At 38.5% G+C, this 21346-nt stretch overlaps 2 protein-coding genes across 2 annotated transcripts; one reads left to right on the forward strand and one right to left on the reverse strand.

Moving 5' to 3' along the window:
* Window positions 1–6132: 6132 nt before the first annotated feature.
* On the reverse strand, window positions 6133–17181 carry U2af38 (U2 small nuclear riboprotein auxiliary factor 38). The gene is made up of 9 exons (XM_011311229.1): window positions 16676–17181; window positions 16341–16609; window positions 14052–14276; window positions 7365–7551; window positions 7197–7284; window positions 7017–7083; window positions 6653–6941; window positions 6429–6517; window positions 6133–6365 (listed from the first exon to the last, which is right to left on the reverse strand). Exons 4-9 carry the CDS (start codon window positions 7406–7408, stop codon window positions 6208–6210), a joined length of 735 nt encoding a protein of 244 aa, XP_011309531.1. The 5' UTR covers window positions 7409–7551; window positions 14052–14276; window positions 16341–16609; window positions 16676–17181; the 3' UTR covers window positions 6133–6207.
* Swip-1 (EF-hand domain-containing protein D2 homolog Swip-1) lies at window positions 9818–19279 on the forward strand. The gene is made up of 4 exons (XM_011311228.1): window positions 9818–10287; window positions 17533–17680; window positions 18369–18503; window positions 18636–19279. The coding sequence occupies exons 1-4, from the start codon at window positions 10118–10120 to the stop codon at window positions 18771–18773; spliced, it is 591 nt and encodes a 196-aa protein (XP_011309530.1). The 5' UTR covers window positions 9818–10117; the 3' UTR covers window positions 18774–19279.
* Window positions 19280–21346: the final 2067 nt, after the last annotated feature.

The following is a 21346-nucleotide window of genomic DNA, read 5'->3' on the forward strand; positions in this document are numbered from 1 at the left end:
AAGTCCCGAATCAAATAGAACAAACTGAAAGCTAGTTGTCATTACAAGCCGCAAGATGCGTCCGCACATACCCCGCAGAATGCATTACACCGGGATGTTCAGTCAAGCTTGAGCAACGAGCATGGAAACTCGTCCAATTTTCCAGGGCAAACCTTTGCCAGGGAGTTAAGTAATACGAGAAACTAATTACGAACAGTCGTTGCCGTATGTTGCTTCGAACACTTGCGTACTCGCCTCTATACGATCCCGAGTTACGTTTAATCCAGCCATGAGACAATCAATAATTCAAACGTACCACGAAAATTTCCTCGCTCCAGCCATTTCCCATTAACCCTTTAGAGCCGCGGATGGGGTGAAATGAAGTAGATAATTTTGGGGCGCGACAATTCAACGAGAGAAATGCATCATAAAATTTTCTTGTACCACTGCAACATAAAAAATAATTCATTTGAATCAATCAGAAATGCACATGCAACATATCATTTATAAATTTTATTCCCTTGAACAATCAAGATCATTTTTCATTTCATCTGAGTCAATGTCACTGCCACAATGACTGCCACATTTTTCCGAGAATTTTGAAAAATTCCCGACAGCGATGTACAACGAAAATAGAACAAGTGTTTTCTCCAAATTTTCCCCTACTCAAGACAATTAACAAACACTTTTGTTATGGTTTTAATTATTCCCAGCCCATTTCCGCAGCTAAGAGTAACGTCAAAAGTACAATGGATGGAAAAATGCCCCAGGGTAGAAGCGTACCTCGTGAACTAGGTGAACAAGGAGAGAAAAAAAAAAAAGTTTCTGTAGAAAAAATCCCCCACCGTAAAGAGTCCCTTTCATCAGCTTGGTTTCCTCATTAATATGACCACGATGGTTATATATACTAAAGTAGCCTTTGTACTTGTTATTTATGCAGAGATGCGTATATATCACATACAGGGCCACTCTTTGTGGGTATCTACGTCTCGGACAGTTCTCTTTGGACCTCAACTTCCCACCGGTGCTTTGTACTTGTTGCCTTCTTAGTTTCGCTTCAGTTGAAAAAATTTCTCTCCACTTGTTGTCCACATTCGGATCGAGATCACTCCAGAAGAAACGAATCATATCATTTTTATTCTCAATAAAAATTACACAACTCCCAAATTAATTTGTAATAAACTAAAAAATAAACTGTTTAAATGTACTCATATGGAAAATTGAAAAGTGGCAATTACCCACGGAGATGAGGTATTTACGGTCATTGTCGACGTGACCTGGCGCATCCTATGGGTGTCAGGAACGTGACACGGGGAGCATCAGTCGGGTGATGAAGTACAATCACTATGATTCACCTGTGCGAAAGGGGAAGTCACTGGACACTAACCTCCGGTGATGGTCTAGTGGTTGGGGGGCACCATGTAAAACGGTCATACGGTTGTTAAATGCCCACTGACACACCTGCCAACCGTCACCTCGGGTTCATGGGGGCTTTAGTGCATCCGTTTGGCCGTTGACAATACGGTTACTTCGTCTCCAAACCGTTGTCCATGTGTTTTCATCAATGGTCTTGTTGTTTCATGAATACCAATCTCTAATAGAATTAAAATGAAAATTAATTCTAAAAAATTAACTGAAACAACGACAATTCCTTGACACATGTCATGAACCTCGAGTTTTAAATATTAAATTTCGATAAGAATAATTGAATAACCACTGGAAAATAGTTCTCCATCATCTTTTTGGTTGTTTCGGGTGAGATCCAGTTAATTTGATAACAGAGCATTGATCCCAACACCAGATTGCTTAAATTCAAATCCAATTCCCATCATTATCAATTCTCTCAATTCCACCACCTCCAAAATTCAATTAGAGGAGGTTATAATTATTGGGGCTTTACACCTCGACGGCACGAGAGAACGATGGAATTACAAGTTGCAAATATCCAAGACACGGAGTCTGTAATTCCACGAGATCATCTTGAAATCCCGAAATTCCTTTCTCACAGCATAAAATATTCAATGAAACAATAATACTAGAAATGGAATGAAAATAAAGCAATCGCACTCAATTCACTCCCATTTATTATCTTCCCAGGTGTCACCGGCGAAGAGGACAATTTCCGTTATAAAATGATGGAAATATTCAAATATTTGATTATCCGGTGAATTTGATAGTCGACTGAAGGGATTAGCACCGGTGTCAGCATCACCTGTGGCCCATCGTCTTGTTTAGCTAATCCTTCACTTCCGTCTTCATTCCGCCACTTGACCTCGTGAAAAGAGTTTGAGGGTTCATCTTAGAAATTGAGCACTCGAATCAAGACCTCCAACATCAGCTTCTTTTTTGAGAAGCTGCCCAGTGAGCTCGTCTTCAGCGAATCAATACTGACGCTAAAAATTCTCCAACGAATTAGCAGCGATTCCCTTAGTCTCATGCCCATCAAATTTTTAATCAGCAAAAAAAAAGCTCCACACGAGGTCGATATTTCATGCTAATTGGAAATTGGATCACCTGCCAAATGCACAAATAATGAAATCCTCGGTGAAATCCATCAGCCAATTGCGCGGGTATAGTGGAAATTGGATCAGACAGCATTAAAGAAAGAAGAGATCGAGCATTGAAGAATGCCAGTTGAACAGGCAAGGAAAATAAATTTGAAAATCAAGAGGATTCCATCAATCACATGGAGTATAGGAAAAGTACTCATTGCTATTGGCATACGTTATTCCACTGCATGTACGCACTGATGCGGAGTGAAGTATTTGACAAGCTCTTCAGTACGAAACAGAAATTCTATTCTGAATGATCCATAAATTGAAATTCCTTGTTAATTCAAATGACGTAAATCTCAGGTGAATCGGATAGGGTGCAAGGGATTTTGTGACCCAACGAATAACGACCCACACTAGATAATTTTCAATGAGCGAACAATCTCAAAGAAATAAAAATCTAGTCGGAAAAATGTCGGCCTCAGTGAGAAATGAGATTTAGAGGCATTAAATCGAAATAATCGGGGAAGAAAGATTTATCCGAATGAAAATGGGGGATGCGGTGTCATTGGGATATAAATCTCGTGAAAGGATCTTATGCTGTTTTAAAGCAGTGGAGTTGCTAGCTTGGTTTTAAAGTAATTGCCGGCCTTTTGAGTGCTCTCAACGAGGTGAGACGCTGACGGTATAATTTAGCGAGAAACGAAGTAGAGAGGAAGTCTCTCTCCCTCCCGATTAAATGATTAAACGTAGCCCTCTACTGTCCCAACTCCACTGCATTAAAATCTTCGTTATTCATTCGAGCGCATTGTTCATTTTACAGACTACCTCCATCAGCAATGAATCCTCTCCTTTCACCGGGGAGTTCCTCTTTATTTATGAAGTGCTGATGTTGGCACTCAGATATTTATAAACCGTACGAAAAAATTGGAAATAATTTTTCGTGAGGTACCAGCGGGGATCAGTCATTTTGTATTGATCAGCTTTCCCAAGTACTCCACCACGCGTGGTAATAATTGATCTGAAAAAATACATCATGTGAAATATTTAACTGACTGAAATTTTTTATTCATCCCCATTTTTCCTGTCACGTTAACAGAACATTACGCGATTAATTCATCAATTCAAGTGCATTGACGCATTAATCGGATTATTTTGAAATTCTGGTGGGATTCAATCGGAAATTATAATTATTTATTCTCGTAGTTCAATCTCGAGAAGTCTAATGTCTAATGCATTGAAATCCTCAATTTTCGATTGAAAACGAGATGACCCCATTTTCTCAGGAAAAATGAAATCGCGGAATTTTGGCAGATGAAAACTAGACCAATGACAGGTGATCGACCGGACATTTGACAGGTCGTTACCTCGTTTTTGTGTCAGTCTATAGTGACCACGTGGGTGTCGATTTAAAACCGCCACCTGTCAAGTGCCCGTGGCCATCGTCCAGCCACGCGAGACAATGCGCCAATATTCTGTCCGTGAATTTTTATCCTTCCGCCATTTATCTGGAAAACTGCCAGGTGGATTAATTATAATCCCTCAGTGACAAATATTTCGTTCGGTATCAAAATTTTTGGTGGGGGAATCATTTTATCGTCGGGGTCGACAACCCTTTTTTGAATTATTCACAGGGAATTGATTAATGCCTGGGGATGACGATTATGAGATCATTGACATTCAACGAAAATATTTTAAATTGCAGAGTCCTGGGAAATATTATCATTAATAATAATTTATCGACTATTTTAAATTATATTGCACCGTAGAGGATTATCTGAAATGATTTGAATAATAATATTATTGAAAAATTCATGGAAGCCGGGGTAAATGCAGCTTTATTCAATCCTCGAAAATACTGCTGCTGTATTTATCCCGCGAATTCAACGAAATCAATTGAAAAGTCGCAGTAATGTTTATTATTTAGAGGAAATTCAAAGTCTTGAGTTGAGCCTCTCCCTCTAATTTGCATTCAACTCCTCGAATCGATATCTCGAAAGTCTGTCATGCTTATTTTTATAATTATTATGTTTGGTTTTTCTTTATAAAGTCTGAAATTTCATTGATGTTTACGTAAACCTTCGGAGAGAAAGAAATACACTGTGCAATTCCGAGGCTCGTAAAAAGGACCAGCAGTGATTGCTGCTATCTCGATCATCTCGGTAACAACGGCAGGTGTTTTCCCGGTGGGGCAGCTGCAATCACAGCGGCCATCTGCTTCTTGGATGCAGAAAAGACCGATGGGGCCTGCTGGTATTCCAAAATGCTCCAGGAACCCACCAATTAGCCTCATCCCCGAGACACGTGCCCACTTACACTTGAAGCCACACGAATTTTTGTGGACGGCGAATAGTGAAGCTCCCTCGAATATATTTTTTATCACTTTTTTTTTTCAGGAGCGGCTGTTCACTGGCACGAGTGCCTTCATCTCTCATCCCGAGAGGTATGTAACACCGATTTTCAGTGCCACTGAAAAAATACTTTCGCCAACTTTATGCAGAAGCGGCCACTGTACTTTAAAGTAGACACCGTCCTCTGGAAATCACGAATGCCAAGTCCGACACTCACACGTATTCTCTGAAACTTCTGCTTAATTAACGGGAAAATATATTATGGGAAAAATTGACAATTGAATTATGTATTGACTTGTTAATGAGAGAGATTTTAAACATTTTTTTTTTCACCATGAAAAAATTATGAAAAAATTGTGAAAAAATTATGAGGTCCTGCCAAAAATCGGGGAAGTGACAAAAAATGGAAAGAAATTATTATCGCGAGCTAGACTGGCCAGCCTCGCGGTTACTCACCCCTTGCTTCGTTCTCTCTTTTTATAATGACTCCATGAATTATTTAACCTGATAAATGCAGACGGAGATATAGTCAGGGTTATGAATATGGGAATTGTGACATAATATCGCAGCGTGATATGCCAGATTCAATGCATCTTCTAGGACACGTCACTCACGCGTCCGAATATCCGAGATTCATTATCTCCATTCGTATTTCAATTTATGAATATATCATCGTCATACATAGAGAGGGATGGAACTCGTCGTTTTGGAGTTTATTGGGACATTTCGGCGGGGCGAATTGATTAGGACATGGAGAATAATCGGTATCATTCCGCTTTCTTGATAGGCTATTTGATCCATCATATGAGGATTGATATTATGTCTTTAACTAGCGCCTTTTCTCACCTAATTAATATTAAGGGGTGAAACGAGCAGTAGTCGATGGAAAATTACATCCTCCATCTGAATTATCCCGAAAATTTTCACTGTAAAAAATTTTCATTGTTAGGTATTGAAGAAAAATCATTTTTCGTCTCTGAAAAAAAATTCAACATTGGTTGGTTGATAGTATAAATGAGTGATTTAATGAAGGAAAATATGCACCACCCACACACTGCACTTGGTGCGCCATCTGCACGGAATTTAATACAGCTTTTTGCTGATTTCAAGGGATGACTTCAATCCACAAGTACTCAGCAGCCGGTATTTTTTAATTTTTCAAGATTTACCAGTAGTTTTCACTTGCTTTACCGACAGCGCGTAAGGAAAAAAAAATTATTTATTTTTTAAATCGATCTGTGACACTGAAAAAAAATTATTGCAAGGTCAGGAGGATATTGATTAATTAATTTCAGTGATACGCCTTCATACTCATTAAATTCATTTTTATTAAAAGTAATCATGAAATTCTGGAATACGTTGAGAATTGAGACATCGATCATGTGTTAATATCTTCCGGAGCGTCCATCCCTGCCTTTGTCGTCTCGGCCCTTGCGTCTCTCCTTGGATCGTGATCTGCGCTCACGAGATCGAGATCTCCTCTTGCGATCGCGACCGCGCGATCGAGAACGAGATCTCGAGCGTCCTTTTGCACTGCCTCCACCTCCACCTCCACCTCCGCCGCCGCCACCGCCACCTCCACCACCGCCTCCTCCACCACCTCCACCCTTTTTACGACTGTACAGATAACGACGCAGCTCTCGAGATATTGGCTTCAAGTGCATGAAATTGCAAAAACCAGATCTTGTGCATTCTCTGTAATTAAGATAATCAGTTATTCGAGAGCAATGGGAAAATATTAAAAAATATTTAATATTTTATTGGTCAGTTTGCACATATTTGTCTTTAAGGGTGTTTTGAAGTTTTTTAAAGTTTTCTCATTTTTCGTACCCCATCTCATATTGACGACAGCAGGCCTCCCTAAAATCCGTAACAGGCGAAAGTTCAGCATAAACTGGACGTCCTCCGAACCATCTATTATTAAGATCATTAACCGCCTTCTCCGCGTCTTCCTCTCGGCGAAACTTGATATAAACATTTCCCACGAGATGGTCTCCGAGGTTGTCGCATACATTCATCTCCTCGATTTCTCCGTATTTGTCCTCGCACTCGACGAAAACGTCCTCGAAAAAATTATCGTAGTGCTCTTGCATCTCCTCGTCCGAAACATTCGCCACCACTGAAAAATCCAAAATGCATGTCCATTAATTTTACCCAGTTAACCAATAAAATAATTTCTCGTTTGGACACGTACGATGGGAGCCATCGGCACTCTTTGCTGAGTTTTGTGGGTTCACGTATAAGTTCTGCAGCAAACAAGTCTGAAACATGAGACGAAAATGATTTTTCAGGTTAAAAATATTAATTGACAATGAAGTCATGGTAATTATATGAAATAAAAAAAATCCAGGAATAAAGTCCCAATTTTATTCACCTGACTGAACGTCGGTTTGTTATGAATCCTGGAGCATCGATCCCCATGTCTACAGGCTCCAATTTTGAAGTAAAACGAGCAGTTTACTCTGAAATGGAATAATATAAATGCAAAATCATAACCAATAAGGAGAAACCCCATTTTTTATCAATTAAAAAAAACACTCACTTGTCTTTTTCTGTACCAAAAATTGAGGCCAGGTACTCAGCCATTGTCACCGCCTGTGCCCTTCACTCAGGGCTCAATTAATTAAATGACAATTGTCAGATAAATAATGCAGAAATATATTCACACCCTTCGACACTCCGAGACGCCACAATTTTCCAAGATGTCGGGTGGTTTTGGAGTTCGACCTCTGATGGAAATTGTTGGAATTACTTGAGATCATAAAGACGATAGAGTTGGTGGACTCGTAGGGTAGGCAAAGACCTTAAATAATTTTAGTATCAACCCCACGGTATGGATGGCGCGATGATCGAAGAATTTAATATTCGAGTGAATTCGAGAGGAATTCAAAATCTCAAAATCGATCAAATTGTTATTGATTATTATTATTCTACAGCCGGTACACAATAAATTTGCAATTCAACATTGTACTGGTGCAATATTTTTTTTATTCAAAGACACTACTCCATCGATTCATGACTCACGAATTCGAGTGTCTGATCATAAATAACAGATAGCCCACCCGATTCGCCGTATAATTTGCATGCCGTAGTGCAAGGGGTGGTTTTCCCCTCGTCTGTCGTGTAATAGATAAAAATTGCATCTGGGGTGGTAAAGTATGACTCATTCAATCGATTCTTCGCGCGTCCGTCATACGCCGGACAATTCATAACAATTCACTCTTACGTTGAAAACGCTGATAAAAAATTCTGAAAATTGATAAGTCACCAATTGAGGTTTCAATGAAACTAGAATAGCTCTCGATGTTTTTTTTTTCCCCATTGTCTTAAAAATTATTACTCAACAGTCTATAATTTATTTTCAAGACCGCAAGAATTTTTCGACTGTAAATTTTATAGCAATTTTTTATTGCCTCCATCGTTTATTCACCCACTGACCCACGACAAGTAAAAGTTCATAGAAATAATTCAAAAACTATTCTTGGACGCGGAGAGAGGACAATTCTTTCTGAAATATGCGTCTGTGGACCGCAGTCAGTGCTAAATCAAAACCGAGAATACAATTGAAAACCACATCGTAAAATCCTCCCCATGACAATACATGAATTCTCTTCTGGGATGCGAGAAGTTTGGAGTCTACCAAAATGACTCGTAGATTTCTGATTCCAACAGCTGTTGCGTGTTATCTACCTCATACTTAATTCATTTATGCCGACGTCTCGTCATAAAATAGAGCCTAGCGTTATTATTTTCATTTGAATTTTATTTCTCATCGTCTATCACGTTTTCACTTTGTAATGATAGTGTGAATAATGTGATAAGCATGATTACAACATTGTATTAAGCCACGTCACCCGATTCTCTGTTATCTATCAAGTAAAGGAGTGTAGCCTTACGTGTTATCATAACTCACTTAAAAAGTCTCAAATCAGATATGAAAGGTCGAAATTTTTTTCGTTTTTTTAAACGAAATTGTCAGACAATTGCTCACGGATTTCGATGGAAATTTCCCAGGTTTCCTGAATTTTCTCAAAATTAAATGTCCAAATAATTTTCATCCTCCAAAGATATCCATCCAGCACGCTTTCTTCCTCGTTGCATTAATGACTCTTCTTCTCACGCAGAGTCATACAATCATAAATGAGTAATAGATTCGACTGTATAAAATAATGGTCGCGCGTCCTGATTCACTCAATGGAAATTAAACTCCACCACGAGCCAGAACAATAAACAATTTTTCTCCATAAAATAATCTCGACTCTCGCCCACGCGGAGATCTGGACAAAAAAAATTGCACCCATTCCTATTGACGAATTGTTGAGGAAAAAGTGATCCGTATATGGATGAGGACCTGGAAACAATGGCGTTGTCACCGGAAAACAGTAAAATCGGGATTGAAAAAAAAAAACATGTGCTTTCTCATTGCCGCAATGAACCCACAATTACCCGTGGCGCGTGTTCTTTAACTATTATACTCCCGAGAATAAAAATCCTCGGGCTTTTTTTTTTATTCACTCCCAGCCAACTCTCGCATTCTCCAGAAAAATGCATTTCCCTTTTTTTATTGAAGAGCCATTACGTCGTTTGTGCATGCCACTCCATGCGAAATCGTGGATTGAATCTCATTGACTTGACGGAATTATTTTTCCGGAATTCCTTGTATCTTAGGAATTCAATTCCTCGAAGATTGAAGAGACACCCAATAGTCTTGCATATCGCCATTTTAAATTGATTGTGTAATCAAAAAATTTTCAATTTTTTCTTTCATGTTTGAACTTCACAAATTTCGAAATATAAAAAATATTAATTAATCCAGAATTTCAGTATTATTTCTATTATTTTATACTTCTGTATTTTTCTCCGAGTGGAGTCGTAAAAATCCGACGGTTTTGGATTTTTCAAGGGGAGAAAGTGGAAAAGGGAGAAATTTTGTGGAGAGCGAGGGGCGCAGGCGTCCCCTGAGCACCGGGAGGTCAGCCGTCAAGCGTCAGCTGAGCTGAGGCCTCAGTACACGCGCGACCGTTTCACCGTGTGGACGTCAGATCCTCTGAGCTCCTCTCCAAAATCCCCGCCAAGTCCCAGCCGAAAAAACCTCCGGAGAATTCCGCGAGTGACGTCTGTCCGGAGAACCCCAAAAACCACCTCCAGAGCATCCAAACCCCACCGTTAACACCCGAAACACCTGGATCGATAGACAGGTACCACGTGCTTCAAGGTCACCGCGTAGAAAATCTCCAGACGCGCCGTGACGCAGTCACTGAATTGTCCCCGGTAAAAAAAAATCACCTGGTGAAAATGCCCGCCGATGCAGAGCTCAGCACAATCCTGAGTCGTCGTCAGAAGATCAATGATCAGCTCGAGGAGGGCAAGGAAGTCAAGAAACAGTACAAATTCGTCAATGTTTACACGGAATTTCATGAACTGTCTCGTCGAGAGATCAAGCAGTATGAGCAAACCTTCAACAGGTGAGTCAATTTTTTTTTCTCTCATAATTATAGTATACTATGAGGTTTCAAGAACACCCGGAAATTTAGGACACTGCAGGTATTTTTGTACCACTACCTGTTATGGTAGCGTTTCCAGATGATGAGCTGTCATTCGTGATCTCTTTATCCGTTGATTTGTGATCGCTATCGATGGTCAATGATTCGTGACGTTTGGTATTAAAATTTAATGACAAACTTTCTGCTGTAATCGGATAATAAATTGGGGAAATTATTCCAAGAATTTATTTCTTGCAGATCAATATTTAAAAACTCGTTTCGAAAGAATGAATTAGTGAATTTTTAATTGGTATTTATACCGAGGAAAATATAGAAATAATGATCTTGAATAGCCCTAATTTGTTTTTCTTCACACCTTGACAATTTTTTTATTAAAATTTCTGCAAAATCTCACCCGTAAATTCAAATAATCGCACACGCAATTTCCTGATTCACTCTCATCCATTTCTCCCATGAGAAAAGAACAAAAAAAATTATAAATCATGGGAAAAAGAGAGTGAAGGCGCCGATTAAAGTGGTTACTTCATGAGGAAAATTATGAATATCTGAGCACTAGGAAAACTATCATTTCCGTCTACAAATGGGTACTAACAAGTGATGATTAACGTTCCACTTTAATCCGAAGGTAAAGCGAATCTGAATTGATGTTTGCCTTACGAATCAGCGAGATTATTTTCCCACTGTCTTTCGACCAATCGATCATTATTCCCAGTAATCGATTTACCGAGAGGATAAAACTGTATAAATTAATTGTAATGACGAACGGATACGTGTCATGCTAGTTTTTCCACGCGCACTTTCTCCCCTGAATTGAACTGAGAAAACTTTTCACCCGATTAGGTGATCATAAATATATCTTTTAATTGCGATCATGTTCGAATGATGATTATTACTTAATTGGACATTCCTCATTATTCACTGGAGAGGAAAAAGTGAGAGCTCATGATCGATCGATATTCAATGGCATATCTTCTGTTAAATTTTTTTTCATTACAACAATTATATCTTTATGGATAAGATGATTTTGCCTTGAAATAATTATTTGTTAGTCGTTTTATTGGTCTCATAAAATGTGGTTGAGCTCAGCTGGCCAGAAACCCATGCCATTATTTTTCTCAGCCTTTGTTTACTAAAATCACCATGATTTCATTCCACGAGGATAAACAAGAGTCGTTACTCTTGTTTATGCACTTTCAACCAGATGTCCCGAACCAAAGCAACAGGGCACTCACGAAAAAAATATTTATGTTCCAATTTCACAATTGTCGCTCTATCCTTCGAGTGTTATTATTAAACACCAGAACGAGTTCATCAATCCCTGCACTGGTTATATCATTTCCAAAGAATTTCACTGGGTTTGACGATTCGGGCCAAATATTTTGCCGGGGTCAACAGCCCCACTGGTCTAGAAATATCGCTCTACCTCGGGTGCAGAAATATTTGCATTATTAATTCCCATTTCACTCCACTCGTTTGGATTAGCTTATATAATTTCCGCCGAATACGCGAAATTCGTTGATCGCCTGACTGAGTCGATAATTCAACATATGAATTCCATGAAATGAATTTTTTTTAAACCTTCATGTATCGGTCTAAAATCCCTCTAAAAAGATTCTAGAATTTTTTAATTTTATTAATAATTTAAAAAATATTTCCATTATTAATTATTAATTCATAATCCGCTTGAGCAAGAGGCATTAATTAACGTACGCATTTTTTTGTAGTCAGTAAATTTTGGTGGTAACATTTTTTTTTGGTGTAGCTGTCAAAAGAAAAATTTCTCAGTGCAGTATTTTTAAAGGAGGAAATACAATTCTACCGGATCCTGGTTCTTACAATTGTTACATGTGGGTACTTGGAGGGTATTGCCAGGAAACACCTGGAGTCTCTTGTGGCTGGGATAAGCCGATATTGCCGAGGTAGGAAAGTGCGTCCCTGGGCCTACCTGACCACTCTTTGGATTGTTGGACCTGCCGGTTCAAAATATTTCCCTCCTCCCGACCCCATCCCGGAGCTCCGGGGAAGAAAAAAGAAATAAATTGAGAACAGAACGAGTCGCTCCAGTATCGAACTCGCGATACTCTCAACAATTAACCTGACCGCTTAAAAATTTCAACCGAAATCAAATAATCGATTAATTATCATCAATATCGATTTTTCAAGCTTTTTGTAATTCAGGGAAATTAATTTTTTTTAACGAGAAAATAATAACGAGTAAAAATTGGAGGGCAAAAACAGTAGAGTGTTAATGTCATCGTTTCCCTGATATTTAATTGTGACTACGTGTTGTTATCTCTGGTGATACATTTCCTGCTGTTGATTCAGTAATTCAGAGAGAAAACACTTGGGCCATGTTTTTTTAAATTATTATAAATTTCGTAATGGTTATGACAATTCGGGTTTTACGTGAAAATCAAAGAATTCATTCATATTCAATTTTCTATTCCCAACAGATTCATGAATCGATTTTTTTCAATTCGATGTATAAGGGTAAAATAATTCTTCTAACCGACAAATAAATCCCTCTGAAAATGTAATTGATTGTAATGTTTCACGTAATGATCTCTTCGAATTGATTCCACGCGGAAACGACCGGTTGCCACATGCTTATCTTGCGACAGTTACATGTGACTTTAAATCCCACGTTTATAAACTTCACGCGATTTTACGGTATAGACTACACACCGTCACTCGATTTTCTTTCTCAAACTCCTGTCGCGGTTAACGCAGAAATTATCTGCATGCGCTCACGCACATTTTTTTAATATTAAAATAATCCAAATAAAGCTTTCATGTACCGATTACGTCGCGCAATTATTCCTTAACTTTTTGCTCGTGTATGTCACGGGAATCGAGAATGATCGAGGATTTGTGGGATTGAAAATAATGTGCATAATAACACTGCTGAACATGCGGTGAGTAAATAGGTGGGTCCGTTATTCACGATATTAAATCGCACGACTGGAATACCGATCGCCCCCCAACGAAACGTCCGGACGCATTAAATGTGTCAGGGTGATATCAAAATCAGAAACCGTTATTAATACATTCTACACGTATATCGGTGATAAAATCTGTCTCAATGATCGGTTAACATATCTTACGAGCAATTCATAAAGCTGAATGATTCAATTGCGCGGACAGAATTGAATTTTCAATGCTTATTTCCAGGGACATATTTATCCCCATACTTTTCTAAATCATCGATACATTTTTTGAAACGCGGTCTTCCGCGTAATCTTCCTGTAAGCGAGATCGGAGTGAAGATAAAAATAGTATCAACGCAACCCCCACCGTGAAAATCTCCCCCAGGGGGTTCCCTCAAAGGGAAACTCCCTCGCATTCTCAACGAATTATTTTAAAGTGCAACTACGCAACACTCAGTGTCAAGTTAAATTCAGCCCAGATTTGTACCAGAGTGATTTTTGCGGTGGAATTTTCAATAGCCCATAAATTATAGTAAAACATCATTTGGTCTACGCCTTTCACAGAAAATTTTACTTTCCAACTCATGGGGCATAATGCCAACCATAAACGCCATTCGAATTTAATGTCAGGCTGATGCCAAGGCCATCCTCCACGGAATGCAAACTTCAGTAAAAAATGAAAGTATATTTTTGATGCATGCCAGCGCAATTTATTTTCTCCTTCACTGATGATTATTCATTTGTGGCGATAATTTTTCACATTCACGGTGGAATCGATAGGGATAAGCGATACCTTACCTTACACATTATTTCCATTTGCAGGTAACGGTGGATAACTGCCAGTTACGTTGATTTTCTGGGAATTGAGTGTTCGATCTCCTCAGGGCTCGACTTCAATGGAAAAATAATGCTCGTGGAGTGATAAAATCGGCATCAATTTTCTCTAAAACATCCTCATTCTCCTTAATGCACCTCGAGAAGAAGTTCCCCGATGATAGAATCCAGAAAATTGTTTTCTCCAATCTGCAACAGAAATGTTTAAATTTTTTTTGTTATTCAGTCAATCAACCCGTTAAATTTGTGCCAAGAAAATAATCAGTATGATTGGCAACAAAATTGATTTGCATCAGCATCTTCCATATTTGGGAGATATTTCTGTTGTAAATTATCGTTAAAAGAAAATTGGCGAGTGGAGGAAAATATTTTAGAAAAATACCCACCACTTGATATCCTCCCTACAGGTAATAACAAAGAACGAGAAAGGCCCGCATGTTTTTTTTTTTTGCAGCATCCCCCCTTGAACATAATATCCTAGACGTAACACCCAGGGTGTATTTCACGATTCAGCGAAACGCGAGCACTCGAGGGCCTTTCATTATCGCGCGTTAAAAAAGGAAATATCCCATAACCCAAGTGGCACAGACCGACAAATGCTCACTCTCGCTTTTTCCTCTTTTTTAAATTATATTCTCCTACCGAAAGGAAGAATTATAATCTCTCAGATCCACGCTTCAATTTTTTCGTCGTAGCATGAATAATTCACCATTCAGCAATAATAATATAATATCCTCTAATCATTTCCGGATGTACTTGCTATTCATTTTTTTTTTTTTGTGATCACGTCATAATTCTATTGCACATGTCATCCAATCGCCACTGAAAAGATCAAGTGAACTCTCTGTATCACATTTCTGAACGTTACGTTCTGAAAATCGTGGCAAGGCGGTAAGATTTCCCTCCGGATCCACAGGTATTATTTGCTGTTTGTATTTTTCACCTCGCACCAGGAAAAAAATCTATAAATATTCAATTAAGTTGGAACGACTGTTTCTCCGATGGAAAAGCAACTTTTCAGAGCAATTTCATTGGATTCCGATATATCGAAAAACGTAGGAACATTTACCAATAAAAAAGTTTCAGCTGAACTCTGTGCTCCATTTGTTGCATTCACAATACCTAATCCTAGTAATTATTTCCCCTTCAACGCAGACTTTTTTATTAATACAATTCAAGCGTATTGAGGCCGATATTTCCATACGAGAACTATTCAATTACCCCAGGCAACTGGTCATTAACTATCGCACCAATTACATTCATTTCAGCTATATCAATGCTGGACTAATTAAGTTAAATCATCGCGGTGATATTTATTCGAATTAAAATTCCCAGCATCCCCTAAGGCTCGAGAAAAAAATCACAAGTGCACGGATTTTGACCCAATTGGGTTCCTTCGACGTCCTCACTACCTCAATTACATTATAACCCCGGAATTCCCTCTCACAATGATTATTTTCCCCCCACAAAGAAAAAAACATTGAAGATTTATACTCCCCTCGCAGTAAAGCCTTCTCGAGAGGACAAAAGTTCCATTCGTTCACCTTGACCGAGTTCCGGCGTCTCCAGAGTTGCCGCAAAACTCAATTGTAACTTTGAAAATTCTCCGATAAATTCAAATCAACGGAAAATGACGGATTAAATTGAAGAGCCGAATTCAATTGATCTAAAATTACCCGAGAATTTCGCAAAGGAGAAATTACTGATCGAGGGGTCATGACGCCTCACGGATTCGTGTGGGGTAATTACGTTGTCGTGTGCACGAAAGCCGTATTATTTGGAATTTAATGAAAGTTACAGCTGTGAGACCCTGATAAAAATTCCTTCGTGCACGGATAAAAGTCAAATCAATGGTATGCAGTGGTATTTCAAGGCTCCCAAGGTCTATTGATTTTTATTCTTCCCCATCTGGATATAACGTATTTGTCGACCTCAACCACCTACCACGCATCCCTCGCAATATTGTAAAAGCCGTGGCTATTTGTAACGTGGATATTACACGCAGGCATGACATGCGCAGGCGTGTCGCACGCGGGGAATTTCAAAATTTGGTGTCACGCGCGGGGAATTCAAAGATGTGACGTGTCATACGCAGATGAAAGTCATGAGATTACGATATCATACGGAGAACAGATACAATAATTAAACCGTTCTTCACATTCTGCGTGACACGATTTTGACAGAATGTGGATAAAATAATGAATTTTAATCTAGCGGTAAACCGGAAGTCTTATGGATAAATGCCAAACTCACCGGGGATATTAGTTTCCTCTGCGGATTATTTATCGATCACGGAGATACGAGTGAACGACATTTTGAGTGATGCGGATGCTCATGCCTGAGTTCTGCGCCTGAACCGACACTGTAATCCCCTTTTTCCTTCTTCAATTTTTATCCGTGATTTTTTTACTCCCCGAGTATGACCAGCAGCAGCGACAAATGGAATTCGATACAGCTGAGCTGTTCAGGCACACTCGATATCGCATTAGTCACTTCCATGAAAGAGTCTTACATACACCGGTCTATAAAATAAGGCAATGGTTAACAAAGGGGTATAAAACGTCAGGTGATCAGATTTGTGGATGTACCTAGAGAGAAGTTCTTGGAGAAAATACGTCACTGTGACAGCTGACGGGTGACAGGATCAAGTGGACATGAGAAAACTAGAAAGTCCTGATAATTGTTTAATGCAGTGGAATCAATATAAAAGGAATTTGAAAAAAAAAAAAATATTCTCAATGCGAATTTAATTTCTGCGTCGCACACGCGGAATATCAAAACCGTGACTCACTACAAGTGGTTATTTCGCGAGATCCACGGTTCATGGGTCACCTGCGGCATCAATTTTTTATCGCTGCAGCAACGAGGAAGACAAATATACAACGATAAAATGTGTTTTACTGAGTTCAATTTTTTCCACATATTTTTTATTATTTGATTTATCTTAGCGTCGTCGGGTTTATCGTAGATTAATGCTGGGGACAGAGTGACAGTTGACTGATTTGTACTTTGGATTTTGCTCACGTGGTATGACGAAAGTCCTTACCAATCCTCGATCTGGGGTAAAAACGAGTACTTAGGAGCTGTTTCACTGCCTGTTAGTAGTGGTTTAAAAATTGTTAGAACTCTCTGTTGCGTAATTTTACACAATGCTGTGCCACCTGCATACTTTTGTCGCTTTTCTGGTCTTGACAAACGGGTTAATTAGCATGAGATATTTTTTCTCTGTTTGTTATCGCGTTACTGAATTATTAAGGTTTTCAAATTGTTGGCCATTGCGACATAATTTTCCTGGTAATACGTGAAAAGAATATTCAATTGGGAATTAGACATTAATTTTATCAAAAATAGAAGTAATGTTTCCTGTAAAAATTTTTGAATTATTGCGGGATTTCGGAGTGTAAGAGCGAATTTCAAAAGACGTTCTTGGAATTTTTTGCTGCAGGTTTGACGACGGAAAGGACGGGTTTCTGGATCTCGCGGAGTTGAAGAGAATGATGGAAGTCCTCGGAGCACCACAAACTCATTTGGGGCTCAAGGCCATGATCCAGGAAGTCGACGAAGACGGGGACGGGCGCATCTCGTTTCGCGAGGTGAGTAACTCCTCCACATTTTTATGAGCAACAAATGTTCCCACTCATTAAATAAAAATGAAAATGATCCTCAAGTGGGCGGCGTGCTGTATTTTCGATATTGAATGGAGGGAATTTCACGGAAACGCCTCGACGAACACTTTTTCTCCTAATGGCAGACACCGTACGAAAATGAGTATTTATGCTCGCTAAACCTTCAATTTAACCGGAAATGTCATAACAACCGCGTCATTTTCCGCTGAAACGCAATACTCAATACTTTGTGGCATCAAATTTTCGAATACGTTAACAATGGAATCGTCTTCGGTTGTGAATTACAGGAAATTACGATGTTATTAATTTTATGACTTCTATACGTGGCCCGAATCGTAAATTGGAGGAATCGGTGGTGAATTATATGGGAGAAATTTTCATTGCTCGAATGGGGATCGTAAAGGTAACTCGATAGGTCGGTATTTGCGAGATATGGCGAGTTGGTCATTCGTGGAAAAAGGAAATACTAATTTTATGGATATTATCCCTGGAGTTTCTGCGAAACGGCGGATTTCTATTCGTTTCGTGATTACAGTTACAGATATTTTTTATTTCATGAAGAATATCCTTAGGATTTTTTCGGAATAGGATAGAATGGAGCGCATGATATATTAAATGAATTTTCTATTGCTCACCATTTTCTGTTTGCTTTCAGTTCTTGCTCATCTACAGGAAAGCTCATGCTGGAGAATTGGAACAGGATTCTGGTCTCGGACAATTAGCCAGATTGACAGAAGTGAATGTCGAAGAAGTTGGAGTTACTGGAGCTAAAAACTTCTTCGAGGCTAAGGTGAATTAGAAAAATATTCTTAATTAATTTTCCGGCTGCGGTATCCCGATCTACTATTGATCATAATTTCAAGTAGTAATTTAGCCAAATACTTTGGATATACATTACATTTTATATTTGCTTGATTTCTAGATTGAACAGTTGCGAAAGTCTAGCAAATTTGAAGATGAAATTCGAATGGAGCAGGAGGAACGACGGCGTGAAGAAGAGGAAAAGGCAGCAAGGCGTGCGCAATTTCGTGAAAGAGCTGCTATTTTCGGGAAGAATTAAGTCTGAGTTTTACAAATGTAGAGTTACGTATTCTCTTTTTATAGATTCTAGGATAATTTCAACAAGTTCGCAATATTAAATTTTAGAGAGTTCAATTTTAAATTCTCGGTGTTATTTGGGCTGAAATTATATTTTAGAATGGAAATGTTACAAAAAAGAATTTCGAAAATTATCGATTGTTGGCGTGCAATTTGACTGAAGTTTTAACGTGTTCTAAAAAAATTGAGAGTATAAATACGCGAGTGAAAAAAAAAGCAATTTAAATTCTACATAAGTGTTTAATGTTTAACAAGTGTTTTGTATTTTAAACCGTCATAACACAAATTATCGTCATTTATCTGTCCACATAAACCAGTAATTTCTCATTTCGTAATTCGTAATTTCTTCGTTTAGATTCATGTGTACATAAATTTATTTCTCCATTTTTTGTTCGTTAATGTAATGCCTTAGATTTTTAAGCTTTTGAGAACCTTAATTGTGATAAAATGAAAAGTTAACGAATTAAATTCATGTTTTATTTTTAATCTTCAAAGACTTACGATGGAAGAAATTATCGTTATAGCATACCGACCAACGATTATCGACCTGGTGCCCTGCCTTATTCACGGATACCGCCTCTGCTTTAGGTCCGTAGCCGCCGCTACGAAGATCGCTGTTGAACCTTTGCAGTAAGTGCTGCTGATAGCCCATTCGCACAGTTTGAGGCAGAGAGGAGTGAAAATGGAGGAGGTTTTCACTGAAATTTGAAAATTCGAAATTATTGCAAAAGTAACAGGGGAGCATGAAATTCGAGGAGGTATTCACGAAAATTTGAAAATTCAAAATTTTAGAAAAAGTATCAGGGTAGCATAAAAATCGAGGAGGTATTCACGAAAATTTGAAAATTTGAAATTTTTGGAAAAGTATCAGAGGAGCATGAAGATCGAGGAGGTATTCACTGAAATCGAAAAATTCGAAATTTTCGAAAAAATGTCAGGGGAGCATGAAGATCGCGGAGGTATTCACAGAAATTGAAAAATTTAAAATTTTCAAAAAAATATCAGGGGAGCATGAGGATCGAGGAGGTATTCACGGAAATTGAAAAATTCAAAAGTTTCAAAAAAATATCAGGGGAGCATGAGGATCGAGGAGGTATTCACTGAAATTGAAAAATTCAAAATTTTTGAAAAAGTATCAGGGGAGTATGAAAATCGAGGAGATATTCACTCAAATTTGAAAAATTCGAAATTTTCAAATAAATATCAGGGGAGCATAAAAATCGAGGAGATATTCATTGAAATCTGTTATGATATTCGCTCCATCAGCTAGTCCCTCTGACAGCGGAACTGCTACTGAGGCAGTTATGCCAAACGAGGGTCTTCCACGTCCCCACTCCTCGGTTGCGTTCTAGTGCGCAGCCTTTAGCGCGTTCCTTGCCTGGCGCTAGCACAGTAGTGGGGACCAGGAGGGTGCGCGAGAAATTGGCGCACGAAAATCCCAGGGGTGGGGTTTCGCCCTCGCCTGGCATCAGTGCTCAGGGTTGCCAGATTAGGCTATTTACCGCCGATTGGGCTACTTGAACATCCACTTTGGCGGTTTAAAATGAAAATTATAGCCTATAGCCTAAATGGGCTATTTTCAATTTCTAGCGGGCGATATTGGGCTACTTTCAAATTAAAAGGCGTTTTTGGGCTGTTTTTAATTTATATTTACAATATTGGGCTACAATCATGTGGGATTTTTTTAATTATCGTTTTTATATGTTTTGATAGTCTATGAATTTATCGGTAAAAAAGTCTATTGAGTTACCGGCCCATGTTTGTTTTTGAAATCACCCTAAGAGGCGCCCTGATCGTATATATCATTGGAGACTGGAGTGACTAAAGATGAGCTTCACAAATTCGCGCCAATACCCTTACTTTGACCTTTCTACTTTCAACTGTTTCTACGAGAACAGAGTGCGAGTCACATCAAGTCCGAACGAGTTTAAATTAGTGCATTTTTGCTGTAGAGAAAGGGTTATTGCGAAGAACTTGGCTTTCTATTATTGGTAAAATTCAAAATCGATTAAACTGGAAAATTTACTTGAAGCATTATGGGAAAGTACGGAAAGTACGAGAAACACTACAAGAAGTCATGGGAGGAATTACCGGAATTTTCTGGTGCATAATTTGACTTATCCATTCTAAATAAATGAGGGACAGCAGGGCACGATGAGTCTGGATAAATTAATTTACAGCAGTCACAAAAAAAAATTACTTCCCATGTATACATATGCAATTATGTTTTGTTTAATTTTCAAGTTAATTCAATAACTATCCTTAAAAAAGAATTATCCTTTTCAATGAACTTTGTCCAAAATGGACTTTCATTCAATCCATTTCAATCCATTTCTCCTATATTTTCAATAATTGTGCTCAGTTGTCCTTACACCAATAGCCTGAATGCCACCTGTGAATTCAATTTTTTAATTGATTTGTTCGATTGACCCTTTTTTCCTTTCTGTCTTTTTTTTCAGCTTGGTTGACAAAAAATCCCGATCCCAATGCTTTGAGTGCAGAAGCTTACTGTAAATTATGCAAACAAGGTTTAAG

The sequence above is a fragment of the Fopius arisanus genome, unplaced genomic scaffold (genome assembly GCF_000806365.1).
Source record: "Fopius arisanus strain USDA-PBARC FA_bdor unplaced genomic scaffold, ASM80636v1 scaffold00086, whole genome shotgun sequence".
Taxonomy (NCBI): domain Eukaryota; kingdom Metazoa; phylum Arthropoda; class Insecta; order Hymenoptera; family Braconidae; genus Fopius; species Fopius arisanus.